We start from the raw sequence: 24,781 nt of genomic DNA on the forward strand, positions 1-24,781 counted from the left end.
GGGCAGCAACAGGATCCAGGAGCGGCAGCATCTCCCAAAGCAGTCAAGGCAACGTGGCCCCTATATTTACGGGTTTTTTCCAAAGCAGTGTTCTGACTGCATTTTTGTCCCCCAAGAAACATACGTCAACAACTGGAGTTGTTCTGGGTTGTCACAACTGGGAAGTGGGTGCTCCTGGCATCTAGTTAGGTAGAAGCCAGGGGTGCTGCTAAATATCCTACAGTGCACAGGACGTCCCCCTACAGCAAAGAGCTCTCTGGCCTCAAATGTCCATAGTGCCGTGGGGGAGAAGCCCTGTCCCAAAAGATCTGTTTTCAAGTACTCTGGAAAGGCAGGGGGTCCCAGACCATCTTCCTGGAGCTCAGGCTAGCACCACCACCCTCCCCCCTGCCCCAGGTCATCATCCCCTTCTCCAAAGTCAGCTATGGAAGGTACGCCATGGTAAGCGAGTTCCTAAAATGACACTCCCAGCAGGGGAGTAAGCATGGGGGATGGAACGCAAATGTCTGCTGAGGGGGCTTCAGCTCCCTGCCCTCCCCACGCAGCCCCATTCAGGTGCTGCACAGGAGCTTCTGTTGGGATCCGCACCCTCAAAGGACTTAGCCCCAGTGGTGAGGTGATGCTAGGAACAGAGAGCTGCCTGGGCAATCTCCAAGACCCCAGCAGCTTCAGATATTGAATAATCCATAGTTCTTACTTCCCTAGTCATCTAGAGAGCAAGGCTTAGCCAGCCTCCCAGCCCTGCGTGTGTGTGTGTGTGTGTGTGTGTGTGTGTGTACATGCCCACATGCAGACAGGACAGGGAAGGACAGGGCTTGCTGCATGAAGAAACTGCCTTGCAAGTCATCATCTTTACTGGTCCTGCACTCAGCTCTCTCAGGACTCCAGTCAACACTGCCGGAAGCCAGTGACCGCTCCTTTCATTGGATGCCCGGTGGGCAATGGGGCGGCGGTGATACAATGGGGTGGCGGTCTTTACATGCGACTAAACTGTGAGCCACAGTCAGCGAGGAAAGATCTTCAGAATCTGAGAGTTCAGCTTTGTGACCCCCAGCTCCATCACTGACTTGTCACTTCACCTGTCCCTTTCCTCGCCCTTAGAATCAGGTAAGAATGACAGGTACCACTTGAAGACCACTTACAATGCACCAGGCACCTCACATGCATGTCACTGTTACAGCAGGACCTGCATTATGCCCATGATACGAGTGACAAAATGAGGGGAAGTGGCTTGTCCAAGGTCACAGGGGTAGCAAGTGTGGAACCCAGGCCTGTGCCATACGGTCTGCCTCCAAGAGGTAGCGGGAGGTCTCAGCGGCCACGCTGCAAGGTAGGGTCACCTAACTCCACAGCAAGGAGGGTCCCAGAGCAAAAGGTCTCCACGCCCACGGTATTTCTTAACAGTGGAAACTCAAGTTAAGGGACTGACCCCAGCCCGGTAGGCCCGCGGTGCCGAGGGCTGCCAAGCAGATGCGCTGTAAACACTCCTGAGTCCCAGAGCCAAAGGCTCTGCTGCCGCTGGCTGGGCAGGCCAGGCCTCACTAAAAATAGACGGGCCCTCAGGTCCAGCTCCCTGGCTGCCAACCGAGGCAGGCTGCTCCCTACACCCAGCCTCCTCCTCTCCCTCTCCCCCTTCCCCAGCGGGCTAGGGCCAGGCTTCTAGAAGGTACAGAGATGTTAAGACTTTCACTTCAGACCAGGCAGGGCTGTTAGGCTGACTCCCGGTGGGCAAGTTCCAAGTTCTGATGGGGCCATAATGGGGGAGGGGTGTCCTGACCCCAACGCCCCACACACCTCCCTCTGAGGAAGGGAGCTGTCAACCTCCAAGCCCACCCGGGGAGGCAGTGGAGCCCAGGCCAAAACTTGGCCAATTTCTCCACATTTTGGAATTGAATCTGGGGCCCCCTTGCCGTTTCTCTTTCCCTGCACTGATTCTCCCTGTTGACAGCACTGTACAATTTCTGTATTTGCCGCGGCTTTCGGAGATCTGCTGCTGGCCATCTCAGGAAGGCCCGGGGGAGCGCGGGATGGGGCAGCGCCCGGCCGGCAGGGGCGGGAGACAGGGGGCGCGGGGAGGGAGGCTCCGGAGAGCGGCCGGACGGGAATTTCCTTTCAAAGGTGACTTAGAACCTCTTCATTAGGGTAGCGCCCTCCCGGGCGGGCCCTAATGGCGAGTTTGGCAGAGTCAGCGAAACGCGGCGCGGCTGCCGGGCGGCGAGGAGCGCCCTCTCCCGCACCCTCGCCGTCTCCCGCGCCGGGCAGCGGCGCGTACGAGCCATTTGCAGCTCAGGCAGCCTCGCGAGCGGCCGCCGCGCACGGGCCGGAGCTGGCTGCACCATGGAGCTGAAGAAGGACAGCAACGCCGTATCCATCGACATGCTGCTGATCGTGCACTCGGAGAAGCGGCACGCCGCACAGGGCGCGCACTCGGACCGCCAGGCGGACCCGGGCGCGCCTCCGCAGCGCAGAGGAGGTAATGCGCCCCCAGGCAGGGCCCCGGCCTCCAGCCCCTGGACCTCCTCACCCCAGGGCCCGCCTGTTGGGGGGGCGCGCTACGCGCCCCCCCGAAAGGGGTCCCCGAGGCCGACCCGCTCCCCAAGGCTGGCTGCGCCTCCGCGCTGCGCCTCTGGCATCCCGTGGCAACGCGCAGCTCCGCGATTGCCCCAGTTGACACCCCGTGCAGGCCTGCCGTGCTTCCGTCACCCCCGGGAGCAGGTTTCCTCCTGGTCACTCTTTGAAGGGTGCAGATCAGGTTGGAAGATGCCCTGGAGGAAAGGGACCTCGGGCCTGACTCCTGCGTGCCCGAGGCCGCATTGCAGGGCACAGGGGACCCAGGGGGATTCGTGTGCTGAGTCAGCTTTGAGGTGGGACCCTCCCTTGGTGTCCTTGCACAGTTCATGGCCTCACTGTCCCCTTTCTTGAGCCCTCTCCCAGCCTCCTACAGCAGAAGGCATGCCAGGTGTAGAAGGCACACAAGCTTGGGTAGGCTTAGACTTGAAATCTGCTCTCCCCACTTAGGCTTCTCTGTTGATTCTACTTGTCCTACAGACTTTCTGGGGAAGAGTAGACTGGTAAAATAAAGCGACTTTTCATAGAGTGATTGTGGAAAGCAGGGCTCTGGCCTCTGTACTCTCCAGAGAACAGGACACAACGTGAAGAGAGTAGAGATGGAGAACAATGGCAGTTAAATCAGCCCCTCATACATCTGGGAACCCCCTGGTCCCGAGTCCCTGAGGAAGCCCTCAGGAGCCCTTGAGGAGGCTGGTGTGAGGGCGCACTAGACGCACTGTGTCCTGGTTTTTTGGGAGCAAAGCTTCACAGCCCTCAAGGTAAAATGACCTGCCTCCTGTCTCCCTTCCAGCTCCAGAGCTCCTTGAAGGTGGTCCCCAGTTCTTCTGTCCCCACAGCCCCTATGCACATTGAACATGCACCTTCCACCTACCCTGCTGAAGCAACGGTGCCGTGGGTGGCTTTGCCCCCCACCAGCCCCACAAGCTGCAGCTGCCCCATAGCTCCTGGTGACCTCCTGGGGAGGCAGACAGGGGAAAGAATGGAGATTCTGGAGAGCTGAGAATGTTGGCAGGTGCCCCAGTCTCCCGAGGGATTTGGGGCCCAGGAGTTATTTGGGTTAGATGGTTCTTTAGTTCTCAGAGCTGCCCCTGGGAGAAGGGGAGATGGCCCGCGCAGGGGTATTTGTAATGAGGAAATTGGCAGAGGCCGTTGGCCTTCCTTGATAGAAATGTGGCTGCCCTTACTGCACGGACTGCGGTCCGGAAGGCCAGAGGCCCCCCACGAGGTGCAGCTCCAGGTTAGCGCATGAGTCCCCTCCTCCCTCTCTCCTGATCACATCTCTCCGAAAGGCTCTGACACTAGAAAGAGAGGGCAGAGAACACAGAGAAGGCTCAGAGATGCCAGAGATCGGGGCTGCTCAGAGAAGTGTCCAGCACCCGGCATAAAGCCTACATGAGGCCAGACCGATGCACTTCACACTCATGACCATGACTCAGGGAAAGAAGACCGCTGTTTGCTGAGCCCTCTCTGCTGAAATTTTTCTCCAAATATTTTCCTGACAGACATTTCTCCCAGGTGCTATGGCAGCGGAGAGACCCGTGTGACTTACTGATGATCAGACAGCTCTGCACCAGAGCAGGGAAGAGGGAGCATGCATGACCTCCAAGGCCCGCTGGGCAGCAGTAATGTCCAGGAGACCGCTGGCTAAGCCAGCCTGCGGGCCCACTCCTTGGGACAAGCTAAGGAGGGGAAATGCTGGACAAGACCAGCTTGTTCCAAGGCCTCCTGTTAGTGCACAGAGATCCAAAACCCACCCCTCCCCCACTTCCAGGCGTCTCCTCCAGTCTCCTCCCTGCTCCAGGCCCCCGGCTGCACAGGGAATCTTCCCCGGCTCTGCAAAGGAGGGCCTGAGCTCTGCTTTGAGAAAAGAGCAAAGCTTGGTTACTCTCACATGCAGAGGACTGAGTAAGGGTGTGACCAGGTGGCTTTCTGTTGTGTCCCTGTGGCAGAAAAGAGTCAGAGGGACAAGGGGGCAGGGAGCGTGTGCACTGGGAATTTGGGCTGCAAGTCAGCAGATACTCCCTCCCCTTTCTTGCAGGGCCCTAGCATTTCCCCAGCAGTTTCCTTAGAGCCGCACTTCTCCAAAACATGCCTAGAAGCCCTCAACTCCTATTGTATATTCCCCTGGCCATGGAGGAGGTAGCCTAAAGCTGCCACACCAGGTCTGAAAAAGCTTCAACGCCTTAGGTTTTATCCCCAAAGTGGATGGGATGTGTGCATTCCACTCCCCAAGTGTCGGTGAAGGTTCTGAGTGGTCAGGCCCAGACACTGACTATGGAGGGCTCTGCGGAAAAGAAGGGTGTCAAGAAAGGCCTGGGGGCGCTCAGAGTGGTGCAAAGGGTTGGAGACCCAGACTGGAGGCTGAGCTTCCAGGAACGCGACCATAAGCTGTGCGGAATGGCTGGTTTGGTGAGGAAGCCTCCGCTGCCACCAAGGAGCCCTAGACGCTCCTTCTGCGCCAGGAACTTGAAATTATTGCAGCAGCTTGCACTGCCAGAACGTTTGCCAGTTCTGTGCCAGGAACTCGACCTTGCAGCCATCACTTCCAGCCACCACCAGAGAGAGAGAGACAGAGAGAGAGAGAGAGAGAGAGAGAGAGAGAGCGGTTCCATTCGCTTCCCTGTTGCCTCACTAGGTCCCAAGACAGAATGGGACACAGGTTCATATCAGTGGATGCCTTGGCCACACAGGTCCATGCTCTAGCTGCAAGGGAGGCTGGGAGAGCAGGCAACCATCACGTTCAGTTCCCATAAGGATCCATCAGTTTCCGTCTTTGCCCACCCGCCACCCACATCAAGACTCTAAAAGTGGGAGATTCACCACGTACAGAAGTAGGCAGGAAAAATGAATGGCAAATGTCTTCACAATAATGCTTCCATATTTATGCAGTGGAAATGTGGGAGTGACAAAGGGGCACCTCTATTGTGAAAATTCTCCCTGAATGATCCTGATAACCAACCCGTCACCCTTGGAAACTACCGTGGTAATATTTTTTTAATGTTTTGAACGTGGAGGTTTGCATTCATTTCTTCAAGTGCACTTCATTCGTGGGCAGCCTCCCTCGGATCCCGGGAGAGCCAAGCTCCACCAGCCCCACTTTAGCCCAGATCAGTTTGCAACTGGTGCATCACACACTTGACCTGAGTCTCCCCACTGCAGAGAGCCTCACGCCAGTCCTTGTTACTTCACAGGGCTTCAAGGTGTTGGAAACGGAATCCGGAGATGGCAGAAATTAGAAAGAAATGACCTACATGGTAAATTCTCTCATTTTCATTTTGTTTTCTTTTCGATCTCTGGAATTCAACATACTGAAAAATGCCTGGAAGCATTGGGTTTCACTTGCTTGAGGACTAGTCTAGACATCTAACCACTCAGACAGTGGCTGCTTGTGATGCAGCCAGGCCTCTGGGGGCACTGTGACCCTGGAAAATTTTCCTTGGCAACAGGTCCACCAATTTCCTGGAGGGTGTGCGGGGAGGCAGGCGGAGCGATGCTATAACCCTGAGCACCCACTTGTTCGCTGACTGAGCTATAAAGAACTTGGCATCATATGGGATGGTGGGTTTGGGTGTGTTCCCATGGGAGGTGGGGCTTCCCAGGTCATGCATCCCATGCATCTTGGGGAACCCATCTTTTGAAAATATTTCTGAACAGAGAAGAGAGCAGCCTGCCTCGGGAGATGCCACTCAAGGGTTCTGTGGCTCCTGGCCTGGGATCCAGAATACAATAAGATCTGAAGAAATCAGCTTCCCAAGCCTCTTTATGGTGCCAGGTGTCTTTCCCCCTGCAGGCCCAGAATTTCTCTGACCAGGCCATGCATGAACCGTTATACTGGGCCTTATTCTGTGCCCTTATTGTGAGGTTTGTAAGCCCGGCCTCCAGGAACAAACACTGTGGAACTGCACTGTGGGCATGTGAGAATTCCAGTAAGAATCAGACCTCCATTCCCTGAGCCCCAGTAGGGGATTCAGTCAGATTCCGACTGTGTGAGCCCCAGGATCGGATGACTGACTCATCAAATGCCAGTAGGAAGGGATCCACGCCCCCATGACCCTCCACAAATGGGGAAACAGGACCCCAATTGAACAAAACAGAGCACCTATGCTCTGCCATCCTTCTGACAGTAACAAAAGGGGAGGATGAAATTCTAAAAGTAAGTTCATGCATTCATTCCCTCAGTAAAGGTCGACAGTGATTACTTTGTGCCGGGAAGGGTTCTAATTGTTGGAGATGGAACAGTGAATGGGACAGTCGGGAGTGCCTGCCTTCCTGGGGCCATGTTAGAATGATTGCATCGTAATGCCATTCACCACAGCCGAGTCTCAGCACCCTGGAGGTGAAGAGCTTGCCTGTGTCCCCTGCACTGTGCATGGAGATAACTTATCCTCAAGACACCCCCCCCACCAGGGACCACCCTCTGAGTCCTGGCTGATGGGCATGCATGGGTGGGATGGCTTCCTAAACCTTGATACGGGGCCATCAGATGGTAGACGCACCAGTTCCAGCTCTACCTAAGCAGACGCCAAGGTTAGCGAAACTGTGCTGTGGGCTTTTGAGAATTACAGTAAGAATCAGACCTCCAGACACCTGACAGCCACAGAAGCACATAGCAGCCCATGCAGGGAGGCGTGCTCGGCCAGTGTGCGGGTGGGTGGAGGGCAGGCGGGCCACGTGGGAGGAAAGAGACACTGCGTCTGTGTTTGTTGCAGCTCTTACTTTGCCTGAGTTGTTGGAAATTCATCTTATGGCTTCTCGGGCATGTTATTAATGTTATCAGTCCTCAGGAGAGGATTGAAATATACTGAATTCATCCTCTTTTTACCATCTTCGGGGTTCCTGGTTTGGGGGAAGTTTAGTGGAAAAATATAACAAAACACAAGGAGACGTGATAACTCTTACAAGACTCTTCCTTAAGACATGAAGTGGGTCTTAGTACAATGTACCAGCCGATAAAGAGAATGATTATAGTTCTTGCAATACCACCCAAGAACTGAGAGTTTCAGGTAAGTGCAGGGCTGGAGAGAGGCCACACAGAGGCCTTGAGCCTGGGAAAGATGATGGTTCCACCACTCCACCAACATAACGCAATTTAAAATTTACTAAGTCAAATTTTATTTATTTTTTCGAGTGGCATGCTTGCATCCGTGCAGAGGTTAAAATTCCAGCTTCTTTCTGTGTTTTCTGATGGTGAGGTCCTGGGTACATGCTTGCCTTGCTGGTGCCCAAGGCACCCAGCCCTGGTAACTGGATGGCTTTCATCTGAGAAGGAAGCAGCTGATGGCTTATGCTTGGTGGAGTGTGCACAAATGTGGCTGAACGTGGGGTTGGTCCAAAAGGGCACATGTCCCCCCTCTTTCTGCACTGTGCACTCCTTGGGCTGGGGCGTTGGCAGGGTGGGGGGAGCCCGAGTACTCCAAACTTTTCCAAGCAGCAGGTGTTTGGGCTGAGCCACCAGCTTGCCCGGCAACGGGCTTCCCCTGCTGTGATTGGCTGCTTTCCTTGGTCCTGGCCGAAGTCTGCCTAGCAGCACAGGGACTAACGCCCCACAGCTACAGGGAAACCAACTGTGCAACCCTGACTATAAATAGCCCACAGCAGCTATGCCAGCCAATCATCCTCCTTGAGGATTCCCTTCCCAGATCCTATTTCTTCCATCAGCCAGCAGAGCAGGGATGCGGCCAGCTGTGCCCGCAGGAGGCAGCTGCCCTGTCCTCGCCTGGGTCTGGCCTGGAGCTCCAACCCAGCATACTGCATCACCCTGGGTTGGCACACACAGCGGTCCTGGCCCTTGGCCAACCAACCGACCTCAGCCCGGTGGGGGCTAAGGGTCCTGGCTGGGCCTGCTTATAGAGAAGGCTGGAGAGGATGTGCTTCCCAGCCAGGAGGATCGCACGTCCAGCCCAGCTCAGTGACCCACCCACCCATCCACCCTGACTGGCTTCTGCCTGAGCCCAGGCATGGGAAACGCTGAGTGACAGATCTGGTTGGGTACACAAGGGATGTCGTATGAATGGAACCAGGTCAGGCCAGTGCCCCTGAGTGCTTGCACCAGGTCCAGGCACAGGTGCCAGTGGTCACTTCCAGTGACAGGCCCAACAGCCTTTCTGCAGCCCAGTGGGAGACCAGGGGAGAAGATGGCAGGCCAGGGTGGTAGTGGCCCTTCCCCCACCCCTCCATGGCCTGTGGCAGCAGCTGAGCATCTCTCCACAGCAGCCTGGCTCCACTAGGCTCTGAGGACAGCTCTGTGTCCTGGGACATGAATATCGCCAGTGCATGGAGAGCATTCACCCTGCAGAACAGGTGCCCTGCAAATGTCTGTGAAACAACAAAACTGCAAGCACCCCAGCTCCTAGGCTACAGTAGGCGGCAGGGTACCCACACACCCCCATTCCTCTCAGAGGGAGGCAGGAGGCTGGAGACTTGGGTTCAAGTCCCGCGTCTCACCTGGCTGTGGGGTCTTTGGCAAAGTTAACCAGTCGAAGCTTCAGGCCTGTAATCAGGATAGGAGCCTCCCTGGCTATTCCAAAGAAAGGTGTGGAGATCAGCGGGGCAACCCTCTGCACCTTGGGAACTGGGCCCGGCTGCAGCAAAGTCAGGAGCTGTGGTCACTTAGCCCACGGGAGGCGTCCCCAGCTTCTCTAGAAAAACCCAGCCTCTGCCGGCACCTGCCGAGAGCGTGAGGCTGTGCGTACACGGGCTCCCGGTCACTTGCCTGTGTTCAGGTGTGTGACTCTGCTGATTCACACGTGTTTAGACCACGCCTGGCAGCTCTCTCCTCTGCCTGGGGAAAAATCCACCCCACCGTGGGCCCAGTGGTCACTGCAGTTCCCTCTGTCTTCCTTAAATAGGAAACCTGGTGGAGAAGCAGCACGCCCAGCAGACCCAGGTCATCACCTCCTACGACAACCAAGGTAAGGTTCCGCCACTGCCTGTGACCTCTCCCCCAGCTCCTGTGTGCCCGGATCCACTGTTCTGGCCAGAGACAGCAGGTGCAGAGCCCAGACCGTGGGGAGCAGGGGCCTCTCTGTCCTGGGGATGCTGGAGCACCCTTCTCCTCTCCCACATGCCATGGAAAACAGTGAGAGGCTGCATGTGTCGTGGAACAGAGAAGTCAAGTCCTCGGGCTCCAGCATGCACTGCTGTCATCATCATCCCCCTGGTTGTCATCACTGTACCTCACATTTGCTGAGTGCCAGCTTCATGGCAGGCACCCTGCCAGACCACGTACATGGTCATTCTCATGTGGGTTATGCCTCACAACAGTCGTATTTGATCGGTGCTCTTACTATCTTCATCTCGCAGATGAGTGAGCTGAGGCTTAGAAAGGTTTTCTTTCGTCCAAGATCACATGGCCAGCAAGAGTCAGAGCGGGAGCCGCCTGACCCCCTCCCTGCCCCACCGGCCCCACCCACCCCCCAACCACCACCAGGCCTCAGCTGTTACACTTCTCACAGCTCTGCTTCTCGTAGAAACTGGCCTCCCCCTACTGGCTCGCTGTGTGCAAGCCTTCCCTCCCACTGAGGCACAGCGGTTCCCTGGCCTCTCCTCCTGAGGCTGAGCCTTCCAGGCCCTTCCACCCAGGGACAAGTTTAACTCAGCAATGGGGAGTGAGAGAGCCCTTCCTCAAGAATCCTCACTTTGCCAGGACGGGTCCTGGGGGCTCAGGGAGGGCAGGCAAGGGCAGCCCCGTGCGGACTCTGCAGGTGACTGGATCTGAGAGCACGGCGGGGTAGAGATGGGATGGCTCCACAGCTACAGCTGGAGGAGAGGCCAGGTTAGAGACCTCCACTCCCCCCGCCACTAACCTCCCCTCCTACTACCCCGGTTTTTCTGCTCAGGGCCTGGTGCCTGAGAGCTCTCGTAGACTCAGCCCCAAGATGTCACCACTGGTGCTCTCAGCACTGATGTCCTAATCTATAAGGGTTACGTCCAGGGTGCAGTGTGGAAGGAGGATGCCCTGGAGGATTCGGAGGTCCTCGGGGAATCGCTGTTTGAGACACCGGCTAACCCACCATCCCCAGGGAAAGGCACTGGCAGGTAGTGAGGAAGGGCCTGTCAGCTCAAGTTCCCAGCAGGAGGTGGCCAGCTGTCCTTGCAATCTAGGTCAGGATCCATTTAGGGCAGAATTCCTGGGACTATGGCTGCAGGACAAACCCAGGCCCCCTGCTTCTCTGAAATGGACCTAGCAGCACAGCTCACCCCAAATAAGAGTAAGTGATACCTCACTAGAGTGAGAGTGGATTAGCAACCACTTCTCTCGCTTAGTTCTGGCCACATCCCTGATGGGGTCATGGTGTTATTCCTGTTTACAGAGGAGGAGTCTGAGACTGGAGATGCTGTAGTCCCCCAGCGGGGTGCTCCTGCCAGACCTGTGGGGTGGGACTAGTGGGATGGGGCCTGCCACTCTCCAGAGCCTCACCTGGCACACCATACCCTGGCTCTCATGGGCCATTCACGTGCCACCTCCCAGTATCTGAGGCTTCCAGAGGGCAGGAAGGAGGGTCGCCTTGGCATCCAACAAACAAGAGAGGGTCCATCGTAGGTTGGGATAGGATGGGCCGCCCCAGGTCTTAAGGGAGCCTGGACCACAGTGAGGGAGAGGCTGCCCTGCTCTGGGGCTGAGCCAGAGTCCACACTGACGCTGATCCGTCCATTCCACAAAAAGCAGCTCTGGATGCCGGCACTGGGGATCCATCAGAGAACACAACAGACAAAGGCTCCTGTCCCCGCGGAGCTGACACCTAGCGAGGGAGACAGATGACCCTAACAAGAAAAATGCAAGGTGTCAGATAAGGCTGGGGGAGAAAATAAAGCAGGAAGGGGGATGGGGGGGTGCACATGGGTGTGTATTAGTTTCCTACGGCTGCTGTAACACATTGTCACAAACTTGGTAGCTTAACACAGATGTATTCTCTTTAACAGTTCTGAGACTACAAGTCCCAAGTCAGCCTCACTGGGCTAATCAGTCTCTCGGTTGGCAGGCAGGTTCCTTTCCTTTTGGAGGCTCTGGGTAAGAACCTTTTCCTTGACTCTGCCGGCTTCTAGAGGCGGCTGGCACTCGCCAACTTGTAGCTGCATCACTCCAATCTCCACTTCCACTATCACGTTGCCTTCTCTCCGTAAAGTAGATACATTCCCCTCTGTTTTATAAGAATCCTGGTGATGACATTGGGCCCACCCGGATAATCCAGGATTGCCTTCCTATCCCGAGATCCTTAAGCGAATCACATCTGCAGAGTCCCCTTTGCCATATAAGGTAACTTTCACAGGTTCCAGAATTAGGACATGGATAGCTTTAAGGGCCATCATGCAGCTACTACAGGGAATGATTTAAAATAGAGTGATTGAGAAAGGCCTCCCTGGGAAGGTGACATCTGAGTAAGGGGGGGCGGTGGAGCAGCGGGTCATGCGGCCTCCGGGTAAGAGCTCCCAGCAGAGGGACACCGGGTGTGGTAACTTCATGCGACAGGTGACGGAAAGATCACTGGAATCTTGGATCTTCGTGCGGAAGAGGGCTTCGGAGGATTCATCTGCAATGGGTGTGTGCGTTGAATGAGAGGGGAACGATCACAGGAGCCCCAGTGACCTCAGGCCCCGAAAGTTATTCGTGACGAATCAGATTTGGGTTGAGGCCTCATCCTTCCAGGTCACCCACCCTCATCCCCACGCAGACACTCTGTGCCTTCTTGGATCACGCATGCACTAGGCTCCAACTGCCGTGTTTCCAGACTTGTGACATCCCTGTCGAGCTCCATTCTGCAGAAAGAATCATGAATGGCCCTGGGTTTTCAAGAGCCCAGTGGAAGCCAGGGTCAGTCAGGGCTGCAGGAGATGCCCTTCATCACCCCCTGACGGGTGCCCCTGAGGTCTTGGCCCTGAGCTCTGCACACTCTCTGTCATCCCACGACTAGAGCCACTGCAGTACCCAGTGCGGGATCTACAGAGATGGACCGTCCCGGCTCATCATGCAGCTCACTGTTCCTGGGATGTCAGAGCTTACGCTTCCGGCACTAAAGCTGACTGCCATACCCTGGGTAGAAACCTCTGTTGAACACCCAGCCAGGGGCTGTTTAAGGGTCATTTTTTTAATAATTACAAATGCTTTAGCTGAGGGTTTCTGACTCTCAGCTACTGCAGGAAAAAATTCCAAGGCAGAGGAGCCAGGTTGTAAAGGTGGCAGGCAGCCGGTTACGGAGAGCATTAAGGACCACCTTAAGTCAATGATGGCAAACATCTGATGTGAATCCTGCAGCCTCCACACACTGATATGCACCCACGTGTGTGTGTGTGTGCACTCACACACACACATTCACATACACACGCACATACCTGACAATCTTTGCTAATTGATAAGCGCTCCAGGCAGCTACTTCCAATCAGTCAGAGTTAATGAACAACACGAAATCTGTTTGCCATCTCTGCATTAGGAATTCTGAGCAAATTAGGCCTTTAGACAAAGCCTGATTCAAAGCCGCAGAGACCTGGAGATAAGCTCTCGCGTGGGAGGACTCTCCTGACAGGGTAGAAGGCAGGCCCAGGGCAGCAGGCCAGTGGACGGGCTTGGGCTTGCCTGCTGCATCTCCGCGTCTGCGAGGGTGGGGAGACGGAAGCAGAGCCCGTAGCATCTGGGAAAAGGGCCTGGGAACCACTTCTCAGATGTAGCAGAAAATAATCGCTAATACACTTTTACTAAGACAGCCAAAGTTTCAGCTTCAGAAAATGCTGTTTGGGTGACAACTGGTAGAAGTGGGGAGGGGTGCCATGAGAGAGCCAGCCAGGTGACCCGAAATCCCTGGAAGGGGCTGCTTTGGGTTTAGATGTGACTAAGATTAGTGTCATGGTATCTGGCTGCACTTAGGGTTTAGATCTCACTTTAAATGGTGCTCCAATAATGCTCCACTCTTTATCATTGGCCAAATTAATTTTTTTCCATAAATTAAGAGTCTTATTTGATACAGGAATGTTGTAGTCAGCAAACTCTTAGCACTTCACACCTTTAGGAAGCACGGGTACTGTGACCCTGCTCACCTGGGGACAGCATGCCCAGACCCAGGCCTGTGTAGAGCAGAGGAGCCTCCCGGAAGGGCTCTTACACAGCGGTGAATGAGAGTGGGAATCACACTCCCACACCCATCAGGGAGGCGGGGAGGGGAGCGATAATCAGCAGCGCCACTTTGGGACAGGGCCAGGAGTGGGCCTCAGGAGGATGCTGGGCGTCAGAGGGGAGAGAGAAGAGGCAGTGCAGGAAGCAGGAAGGGATGAGAAACAGTGATGGGTGGAGCTTCCGGCCAGGGCGAGTTCTCAGCGTGAGACCACCCCGGAAGGGCTTAAAGAGTATTTTGTTTTTCGGCTTGCTCATTCTCTGACAGAGCGACGTGGCTGGATTGGAGTGGTTGGAAGTACCCAGACGTTAGGAGAAGTTTGGGGAAGAGGTTTGTTGTTGAGCCCTAAACCAACAGGTGGGTCAGTTTTGCAGCTTCCCTCCACTTCTGGAGATCGTTGCAGCTCAGCATTTCCCAGATTTTGTTTGATAAAATAGTACTGGGTCCAGTAGACTTCTGCAGGACTTCTCAGAGCATTGTGTGTTGCGAACTACAAAAGGGGAGAAAGTGGGCATTTTTCTCACAAGGAATCTGGCAGCCAAGTACAGCTTGGCACCCACTTTGAAAACTGACTCTGAGTGTCTCTGGGGGAGAAAGTGCAAAGGCAGAGGTGAGCAGGCTGTGCCTCGTGCCTCGTGGGAAGACACACAGGCAGAGTTGGCTGCCCATGGCGATGGTACCCGATCCTGTGACCAGACCTGAATGATGCTTTGAACTCTGAAATGCTTAACGTCTTGTCAAATCGCAGGCTGATGTTCTTTGACAGTGAATGTGCTAGAAACTACACTCAAAATGAATATTAACCCCTTTAAAGTAATCCCTCGGGAGGCCACATTGTATCTTTTAAAATTGTTTGAGAATTACCCTCTTTGGCAGGCAGAGCAAGTTCATGAGCTACACAGGAAAGTCAGTATTGTTATTCTGTGAAAACACATTTAACAGGCAAAGGGTTAGTAAAAAGAGCTCTTACAAAATCAACAGGGAAAAATTAACGCATCAATAGGCAAATAGGTGATTCATTAAATAAGATTTAATATGGCAAATAAGTATATGAAAAATACTACACTGAAAATTAAAGAAATACACAAAAACAATGAGATGTCATTGTTCATTGATAAAAATGTAAAGGATTAATAACAATCAAATGTCAGTGAGTGTATTGGTACTCTATTTTTACATTACCAACCACCCCAAGACTCAGTGGCTTAAAACAATGACCAGCTTACAAGTGTACAGGTTGGCTGGATATTCTCGTCTGAGCCACACCTGGCTGATTGCAGGTCCTGGCTGGGCTCGTTCATGTGTGTGGTCAGTTGGAGGGTTGGCTGGAGAGCAGCTGGTCTAGGGTGGCCTCACCTGAGATGGCTCTGCTCTGTCCATGTGGTCTGTCATCCTCCAGGAGGCTAGCCTGGGTGCAGTCACCTGGCAGTTGTGGCTGGAATCCCAAGAATGGAAGTGGCAGCGGCAAAGGCTCTAGGCCTAGGCTCGGAGCTTGCACAGCGTCACTTCTACCACATGCTAACTGGCCAGATCACATCATTAGGCTGGGCCAAATGTGATGGAAGGAATAAAAGACCTCTTCTTAGGAAGAAGTACAAAGTAGTGTGGCCAATTTTGCCATCAAACACGGCAAGGATGAGCAAAGTAGGCATTCTCTTGCACTGTTGAGAGGATCGTAAACTTAAAATCATTCATGTGAAAAGTTTGCCAGTATCTAACAAAAGCCTTAAAAATCTCCATACCTTTTGATCCATGTTTAAGAATGTATTTGAAGGAATTGATGTGAAGAGTGTGTAAAGCAGTGTGTATCAGAACGTTCATCACATCACTGTTTAAATAGCAGAACATACGGGAAATGTTAACTATCCAACGAAAAGGGATTGCTTATAATGATTATAAACCATTTGTAGAACAGAGTATTATGCAGCCATTTAAAATGATGACTTGTGAAGATGACTTTATATTCACTGACATGTAAAGACTTAAGTGAGGAAAGCAGGATACAAAAAGCATGTTTATTGTAATCCTGCTTTTCAGGGTCACCTTCTATTTTTACATCTTTCTGTATCATACAAGTTTTTGTTTTGTTTTCATTCTGCTTTGACTTTGGGGTTGGTTGGTATTTTAAAATTTTTATCTTCATTTAAACTAGCATACAGTAAAATTGGATTTTTCTGGTGTGGAGTTCTATGAGTTTTAACACATGCACAGATTCACATCACCACCACCACAATCAGAATACAGGGAAGTTCTGTCACCCCAAAAAGTCTCTTGTGCAGACTCTTTGTAGTCACATCCTCCCATCATTCATTCCTGAGAGAATTGTTGAGAAGTACAGCTTGATATAGATGTACCACAAAGTGTTTATCCATTCACCCATCGAAGGACATTTAGGTTGTTTCCAGTTTGGGGTGATTATGAATAGAACTTCTATAAACATTTGTGTATATGTCTTTGTGTGAACATGAGTTTTCATTTCTCTGGGATAAAAGCCCAAAAGTGTAATTGTTGAGTCATATGTTAAGTACATGTTTTGTTTTATAAGGAACTGCCAAACTGCGGTATCATTTTACAATCCCACCTGCATATACTTGTCAGCATATAGTATTGCCACTATTTTTTTTTATTATTGGTCTTCTAATAGGTGTGATATCTCATTCTGCTTTCAATTTGCATTTTCCTAATGGCTAATCATGTTGAACAACAACAAGATGTTGAACATCTTATTTGGTGATATATCTATTCTTTTACCCATTTTCTAATCGGATTGTCCTTGCACTTTTGTAAAAAATCAATTTGCCATATTTGCATGGGTCTATTTCTTAACGCTGTTATGTTCCATTGAGCTATATATCTATCCCTTTGCCAATATCACACTGTTGTGATTACTCTAGCTTTTTTTTTTTTTTTTTTTTTTGCGGTACGCGGGCCTCTCACTGTTGTGGTCTCTCCCATTGCGGAGCACAGGCTCCGGACGCGCAGGCTCAGCGGCCATGGCTCACGGGCCCAGCCGCTCTGCGGCATGTGGGATCTTCCCGGACCAGGGCACGAACCCGTGTCCCCTGCATCAGCAGGCGGACTCTCAACCACTGCGCCACCAGGGAAGCCCTGCTCTAGCTTTATAGTACATCTTTTATTCTTTTTAAGTGATTTTAATTAATTTATTTATTTTTGGCTGCATTGGGTCTTCATTGCTGCGCACCGGCTTTCGCTAGTTGCGGCGAGCAGGGGCTACTCTTCGTTGTGGCGCGCAGGCTTCTCATTGCAGTGGCTTCTCTTGTTGCAGAGCACGGGCTCTAGGCGCGCAGGCTTCAGTAGTTGTGGCACATGGGCTCAGTAGTTGTGGCTCACGGGCTCCAGAGAACAGGCTCAGCAGTTGTGGCGCACGGGCTTAGTTGCTCCGTGGCGTGTGGAATCTTCCCAGACCAGGGATCAAACCCATGTCCCCTGCATCGGCAGGCGGATTCTCATCCACTTTGCCACCAGAGAAGTCCTATAGTACATTTTAAAATCAGCTGGAGTTCTGTTAATTTTTTTTCAAAATTAGTTTGGTTATTCTAGTTGCTGTACCTTTCCATCTAAATTTTAGAATCATCTTGCCTATATGTACCATCTATAAAATTCCTGCAAGGAGTTTGATTGAAATTGCATTAAATCTATAGATAAATTTAGGGAGAATTGCCAACTTGACAATATTGAGACTTCCAGTTCAGAACATGATGTTTCCCCACTTATTTAAGTCTTCTTTAATTTGTGTGATCATATTCTTTAGCTTTCAGCCTAGAGTTCCTGCACTTTTTTTTAGATTTATACTTAAGTATTTCATTTTTAGAGATATGAGAAATAGTAATTTTAAATTCAATTTCTAATCACTTATTGCCAATACAAATATAATTGATTTTGGGGTGCTGACCTTGTATCCTGTGACCATGCTAAACTTACTTTTTAGTTCTAGAAAATTCTTTTGTAGATTATTTGGGATTTTTCTTTGTAGACAGACATGTCATCTGTGAATAGAAGACTTTTTTTTCTTCCTTTCTGATCTATATGACTTTTATTTCTTTCTCTTGTCCTATTTCACTGAGTAGGACTTTCAGTACAATGTTTATTAGGAACAGTAAGAGTGGCCATCCATGCCTTATTCCCAATCCTAGGGGGAGAGCATTCCAGTTTTCACTAGTAAATATTCTCTTAGCTCTGAGTTTTTGGTAGATGCCCTTTTTTCAGATTAAGAAGTTCCCTTCTATTCCTAGCTTCTTGGGAGGTTTTGTTGAATGGATGTTAAATTTTGTCAAATGCTTTTTCTGCATCAGTTTATATGATCATGTGGGTTTTCTTCTTTAGCCTGCTAATATGGTAAATTACATTCATTGATTTTCAAATATTGAATTGGCCTTGCATTCCCAAAGTAAACCACACTTGGTTGTGGTATGTTATTCTTTTACTATGTTGCTGGATTTTATTTTTCTAATATTTTGTTGAGGATTTTTATGTTTATGTCCATAAGGGATATTGGTCTGTAATATTCTTTTCTTATACTGTCTTTGTCTGGTTTTGGTATCATAAAAGGATATAAATTATTCGATACTCTTCTGTTTTCTGAAGGATCTTGTGAAAAATTGTCATTGGTGTTATTTCTTTTTAAATTTTGTTAGAACTTGCCAGTGAAACCATCTGGGTCTGGTTTTTGTTTGCTTGTTTGTTTTTGGAAAATTTTGAACTAAAAATTTCGTTTTAAAAATACATATAGGAAAATTCAGGTTATCTACTCATTGGGTGAGTTTTGGTAGTTTGTAACTTTCAAGGAATTGGTTCACTTCATTTTAGTTGCAGAATTTCTCTTCATAGAGTTATGTGTACTATTTCCTTATTATTATTTTAATATATACGGGGTCTGTAGTGATATCACTCATTTCATTTCTGATATTGGTGTCTTGATTCCTGATTTGTGTCTTACCTCTTTTTTATTTGGTCACTCTGGTTAGAGTTTTATCTATTTTACTGATCTTTTCAAAGAACCAGCTCTTGGTTTTGTTGATTATTCTATAATTATTTCTTCAAATATTTTTTTTTTTTCTGCACCACACTATTTCTTCTCTCTTTCTGGGATCTCAGTGACATGAACATTAGATCTTCAGGCATTGTCACACAAGTTCCTGAGGCTCTGTTCACTGTTTCTCTCTGTTTTTCCTTAATAATTCCTATTGATCTATGTTCAAGTTCACTGACTCTTTCCTCTGTCATCTCTATTTTGCTATTGAGCATATCCAGATAATTTTTTAAACAACTATAGTTTTCAGTTCTAAAATTTTTATTTCTTTCTTCTTTATGTCTTCTACATTTTTCTGATACTTTGTATCTTTCCATTTATTTTAAACTATTTGCCCTCACTTTTCAGAGCATGGTTATCATGGCTCTTTCAAAGTCTTTGTCTGATAATTCCAAAATCTGTGTCATCATGGGGTTAGCATCTGTTGATTTTCTTTTCCTTTTTAAGTTGATATTTTCTAGGGTTTCTCTATACTGAGTAATTTGGAATTGTAGCCTTTGCAATGCTATACAGATCTGCCCTGCACATGCACCACCCAGCAGCCAGTCTGGGCATTGGTCTACCCCCTAGTTTAGTTCTCAAAGACTGTGATATGATGCTTAGGATGCGATCAAAGCTTGCACAACATGAATGAGGTCCATCCATGAAGAGGTGACCACAGGAGTTCATCCATAACTTTATGGAATTGCTTTCTTGAGCTCCCTCCTCTTTATGACCCACTTCCCAGTCCTCTGGCCCCAAAACTGCGGTTTTAGTTTCCCCACTCTTCTGGGTAGTTCTCACAATTCTGCCTGCATCTGGAACCAATCAGCAGAGAACAAAGAGAGAAAAAAAATCAATGAGTATTTTCTCCCACACTCTTGGGAATCATAGCTTCACTGGTACCTCCCCTCAAAGTCTTAGGTGCCTGCCGGGCCACCAAACTCACTGCTGCACTGATACCAGCAGAACTTCCCTGGGGGCTGAGTCAGGAGATAATGGAAAAAAGGGGTAAAAAAACAACAGGGGATTTCCCACACTCTGACTCTTGGAGTTTCCCTTTCTCACTCCACAGGCCAAAAGAAAGGGCTTCTCTTAGAGCACTTTTTCTCTGCATCCATTGTGTACTGCTGGGTTAAGGGCTGCCTTTGAGTCCAGTCTAGGTAATACAATTGGGGGTGGGGAATGGTCAACTCTGCCAATTTGATGATGCTTTAAATTCTAATCTTCTTTCCCAATTTGCCTATCATTTACTTTGCGGAGTCCTCAAAGAGTTAGCCCATGCATTCTTTCCAATGCCTACAGTTGCATTCGGTGGGAGAGACAAGGTAGAATTTGTTTACTCCATCTTGCCCAGATCTGGAAACTGTCTGCTTATTTCTTGTTTTTTGGTTTTGTAAACAAAAATTATTTGCATATTCAAAAGAAAACTCTAAAACCAATTGTGTTTTATTGATCAAACATCTGTCATGAGACATTGCACCCTTTCCTGGCAGCGTCTGGCTGAGAATATCACCCCCTATTCCTCTACAGGGACACAGCTGACTGTGGAGGTCCACCCTCAGGATGCCATGCCCCAGCTGCTCAAGAAGTTCTCCTTGGCTAAACGTACGTACGTACAGGGCTACTCATGTGTGAAGGGCTGGCAGGGAGGATTGAGGGTAGCTGGAAGGGCCAGAGCCCAGCCTGGACACCTTCTTGGGGGAGGAGAGGAGTGACCTGGGCCTACACACTGGGAAGAGGCAGAGACACGACAGCTTCATCCTGGGCACTCTCTTCTCCACACTCAACAACCCCTGTTCTTAAGTCTCTGCCATTAGGTGTGGGTAACACAAGGCATTTAGCTAAAGATGAATTTCATCACAAGAGTGCCGTTGTTTTTAGACACCGTTTATTGACTGCCTAAAAAGTGGCATGCGCAGTGCTAAGCACTGTACACTCAATGAGTTTTTAACTCTTTGGTATGCACCAGTATTATCCCCACCTTGTAGATCAGCAAAGGCTCAGAGAGGTGAAATAGCTGCCAGTCACCCAGTTAGGAAGCAGATCAGAACCCAGGTCCTAATGAAGCCTGTACCCTTCACCACCGCACCCGGCTGCCTTCTGTGCTGTGCGCACAGGCCCAGACCCACGCCCACGATGTCTCCTCTGCTCCCTTCTTGGTCTTCTCCCTGCATCTTTCCATCCTGTGGGTAAACAGGGGCCTGGGGAAATGCCGGCCAAGGAACGGAGGCTGCAGGACAGCCAAGGCTGAGGTTCATGAAGTGAACCTTCATGTCTGCTCGTGGCGGGGGCCGAGGCAACTCCTCCAAGGCTGCCTGGTCCTGCAGCCCTCAGCAGCCAGGGCCTCGGGAGGGCAGGCAGGTGTAGAGAGGTCAGGCACTGCGAGTTGACTGGCTGGGTTCAGATCCCAGCTATGTGACCTCAGGCAAGTGGCTTAACCTCTCTTTTGGACTCAATTTCCTCATGTATAAAAGGAGGAAAATAATTCAACATCCCTCATAGGACTGTCATGAGCTAAAATGAGATCGTCAATAATGCACAAGCCAGGTGTAGTAAGTACACAAAAAATCTGGCTACTCTTTTGAACCCCCATCACTCTACCAAAGAATGTAGGTGGAAACAAAATGTGGCTGTAAGAAAGACAAGGTCCACTGTTTCTCAGAGTGGCCTATGTACATTTGCAACCTTCTGTACATTTGAAGGCCTACAGTGGCCTTCAAGGGCAGAGAAAAACTTGCCTTGGCTTCCCCACCTCTGGCTCCTTCTGGTTCCAACAGGGACCCACATCTTCCTGACCTGGCTTCAGATCAGCAGGAAATGCTCTCCTGTTGCCTGTGGAGTCTAATAACAATTGCTGACCACTCTGCCTTAACAGTCCTGGATTTATAGGATTTGGTTGTCCTTGAACCTTACCGAGGAATAATTCCCCTCTCCCCCCTTTCATGAGCTGCCCATGGTCAGTTCTTGTCCTGGGGTCATCTGGTAGTGAATTTACTGGTGCTCTGAGGATCCCCAGCTGTGGTCCGAGATGGCAGGAGCGTCCAGAGGAGGGAGGAACACGGAGCTCCAGGCAGGCCCACTGAATAATCGCAAGGCTTGATGCCCAAGCAAATTCTCCCTCTGCTCACAGACTGCACTTCTCTTTCTTGTCATCCAGTCCCTGGCTGTCAGTCCTCCCTATTCCTCAGCAGGAAGCCCGGGGCAATCCCAGCAGCAATTCCATGGTGGGTGGGAATGGGACCAAGAAGGCTGTGAGAGGGAGAGTGAAGAGGAGGCGTCAGAAACAAGGACACCCACACAGAGAATCGTCTGTGCTTGCATTTCTATTTCTTCTGAAATGTCTCTACTTCTGACCTTTGGGATATTGTAGGTTTACAAGGCGATAAAAATGGAAACACAAGAGCCCGGCAGCCTGGAGGGAAAGACGCCCACGGTAAGTTGTGGTACCTTCCTTGGAGCCATTCTCTGAGACGGTAAGTTGGTTTAGCCTCATGAGCCAATCTGTGCTCAATTGGAAATGGCTCCCTGGAGCACTGTGCTGGGAGTCTGGGCCACCTCTGGGCTCAGGGGACAGGAGTATCATGATTGATTGGCAGCGTCTGCCACGGACACAGGTAGAGAAGTAAAAAGCTCACACACTAGATGTGATCCCAGAGTTAAAGCATAAACCCCACCAATAACAGGGCAGCCCATTATGGGAAACATTAAAAACAGAATTCAGAATTGTATTAACTTTAAATGGAATGCCAAGCATCTGTAAGGAGGGAGGCAGGAGAATAAGCAGAGTGGGGCAGAGGAAGAAATCCCGAATGGGTAATAGACGGCCTGGGTTCAAATCCTGCTTTTGGCGCTCACTCACCTTCCCTGGGCCTCAGTTTCCCCCTCGGCTCAGACCAGATGACATCTAAGGTTTAGTACAGTTTGGTACTTCTTCCCATTGTTTTGCTTTAAAATTAGAATAACTTAGTTAATGCCACTGGTGTTTAAAATGTATTTATGCAAAATCATATTCAAATATATAATCTGCTCAGAAAGTAAATTTAATGAGGCATAAATCATTATGGATATTCTTAATGTTCAGATATTGTAGAATGGAACCAAGAAAGGGTAAAACTTTCTTAATAATAGGGTTTTTCAGTCCCATTTTAGAAACAGCATCCTTCTTTGAAATGGGGGTGGGGAGACCTCATTTGCAGAGCTGACGCTTGTTAAATGTGTAAGTCCACTTCATATCCACTTAGGTCACTGTGACGGCCCTTGTCAGGGGATGGCAGGATCCAGAGTCCGTGGGGGGAAGAGGGCACCAAGAAGGGGGGGAAGCTCAGCAGGGTCTCCTGCTGTGTCCCCCCTCCCTTCTGTGGGTCTGGCAGGACAAGGGCCGCATGGTAGACCACCCGAGATAGGCCCTGAAGTGATCTGAGTGATGGGAGGCGAGAAATCCCAGCTCTGGCACCAGGCAGTCACTGAGCCGCTATGGCGCTGGGCTTCTAGGGAGCTCCAGGGTAAGACTGTACAGGACAGAGGGCTGGGGGCAGGGGACGTCCAGGGAGTCTTGGTGCTTATTAGAGGAGCAGAAAATGAAGAAAGAAAATGCTAGGTTGCTGGGCGAGGCCACAGCCTCACCATAGAGTTTGCACAGCCTGCCTGCCCACCACGCACCCTGTCCCCTCTTAGGAGAGGAACAGCCTCGGATCCTGGATGTGTCAGAGGTCACAGGGACCAGCACCTCGCCCCGCCCCACACCCTCCTTCCCCCCCCCCGCATCCCCCCCCATGAGGACTCCTGCAGGGCGTCAGCAGGGACTGAGGGAGCAGGGAGAGGGGGCCAAATCCAGTCTGAGGCTGAGAAGGGAGAAGGTGTGGGTCCTAACAGGAAGGGACCCACAGCAATGGGGAAGTGCAGAAGGACCCGTGTGGCCTGCTCCTGATGGCTGAACTTGACTGGAGGCTGGGAGCTCCTCTGTGGCCAGACGTTGACCAGCTCCCTGACCCGCTGGCACTGCCTGCCATGCAATGCTGGCCCAGGGAGGGTCGTGGAGCAGCTCCAGCCAGCGCTGGTGGCGTCCCCACCCTCTTACCACACCTCTCAAGTCTATAGCACCAAGGAAACAACTGTATGCATCCCGGTGGGAATGGCAACACTCTCCAGCATCCTGTCCCCCGCAGTTCCACAGTCTGACCTACAGCCCTGGTTCTGGCTATGCAGCCTCTACACTTGCTGCTCTGGTCTTCCTGTAGCTCACGCAGTTACTTGAAGACATTTAATAAATTACTTTTCTTTTTAAACTGAAAAAAAAAAGGACTCTCACAGTCCACGAGGGTTGTGTGGGTACATGCAGGCGCAGCCCCGCACCGGGCACAGCGGCTTCGCACCCCTGCTCTGCGCTTGCCTGCAGAGGACCCTCACCCTGCACCCTCCCAGGGAGAAGAGTGCTGCTGACCTTACCACGTGATCCACCGTCTCTTTCACTCTCCCAGGTGCCCCATAGATTGTGCCGGAGGCTGGGCTGCTGGCTTTAGCACTGCCCAGTGAGGGGGAGGTCACCAGACTAGATCCCAGGCCTTGTGCAGCCCCACCAGGCACTTTCCCATGTTACTCTGCTCTTCCCAGGCTTGCTGTCATGTCCTGGGGTCCCACCAGCACCCCTGACTCACCCAGCACCCAGAGGTTCCTGACATAGCAGGCTGAGAGTTGATTCACTGGAGTCAGGGGATCAGTGCCCCTTTGGCCCCATCCGCCTCTCACCCCCGCCCTGTCCTCCCATCCAGCTTGCCTGATTTTGGTCAGCCTGGCTCAGAGGGCCTTGAATAAGAAAGACCCAGCCAGAGCCCAGGCTCTTCTCTGGGCTGGGACAGGGGTTTGCTGCCCATCCATCCATGGGTTGGTCTGACCACTGGTCAGTCAACCCTGCAGCAGCTGCCTGGGGCTGTCCTGTGTCCTGGCTTCCTCTGAGAAAGGCTGTGCATAGAAGAGTGATTCTGAGGCCCAGCTTCCCTCAGGGCCCCCCCACACTGTACTTTGGGCACCTGTTGCCAGAACTCTTAACTTTCTTGGGGTGCAAGTGGTCAGTCTCCAG

General features: G+C 51.1%; 1 protein-coding gene across 3 annotated transcripts in view; it reads left to right on the forward strand.

Annotated features, from left to right (window-relative positions):
• Positions 1-2,337: 2,337 nt before the first annotated feature.
• The window catches only part of KY (kyphoscoliosis peptidase), a gene marked incomplete at its 5' end in the record, with an annotated part of 45,815 nt that continues 23,371 nt past the window's right edge, over positions 2,338-24,781 (forward strand). Inside the window, 5 exons of one of the 3 annotated variants that reach the window (XM_079923309.1) lie at positions 2,338-2,473; positions 5,763-5,825; positions 9,420-9,482; positions 20,236-20,310; positions 22,076-22,138. In XM_079923309.1, the coding sequence (XP_079779435.1) occupies positions 2,338-2,473; positions 5,763-5,825; positions 9,420-9,482; positions 20,236-20,310; positions 22,076-22,138 (400 nt within the window). Of the gene's footprint in view, positions 2,474-5,762; positions 5,826-9,419; positions 9,483-20,235; positions 20,335-22,075; positions 22,139-24,781 lie in introns of all 3 variants that reach the window. The other 2 variants (XM_079923310.1, XM_079923311.1) reach the window with 2 other exon arrangements.

Source organism: Stenella coeruleoalba, assembly GCF_951394435.1.
Source record: "Stenella coeruleoalba genome assembly, chromosome: 5".
NCBI lineage: Eukaryota > Metazoa > Chordata > Mammalia > Artiodactyla > Delphinidae > Stenella > Stenella coeruleoalba.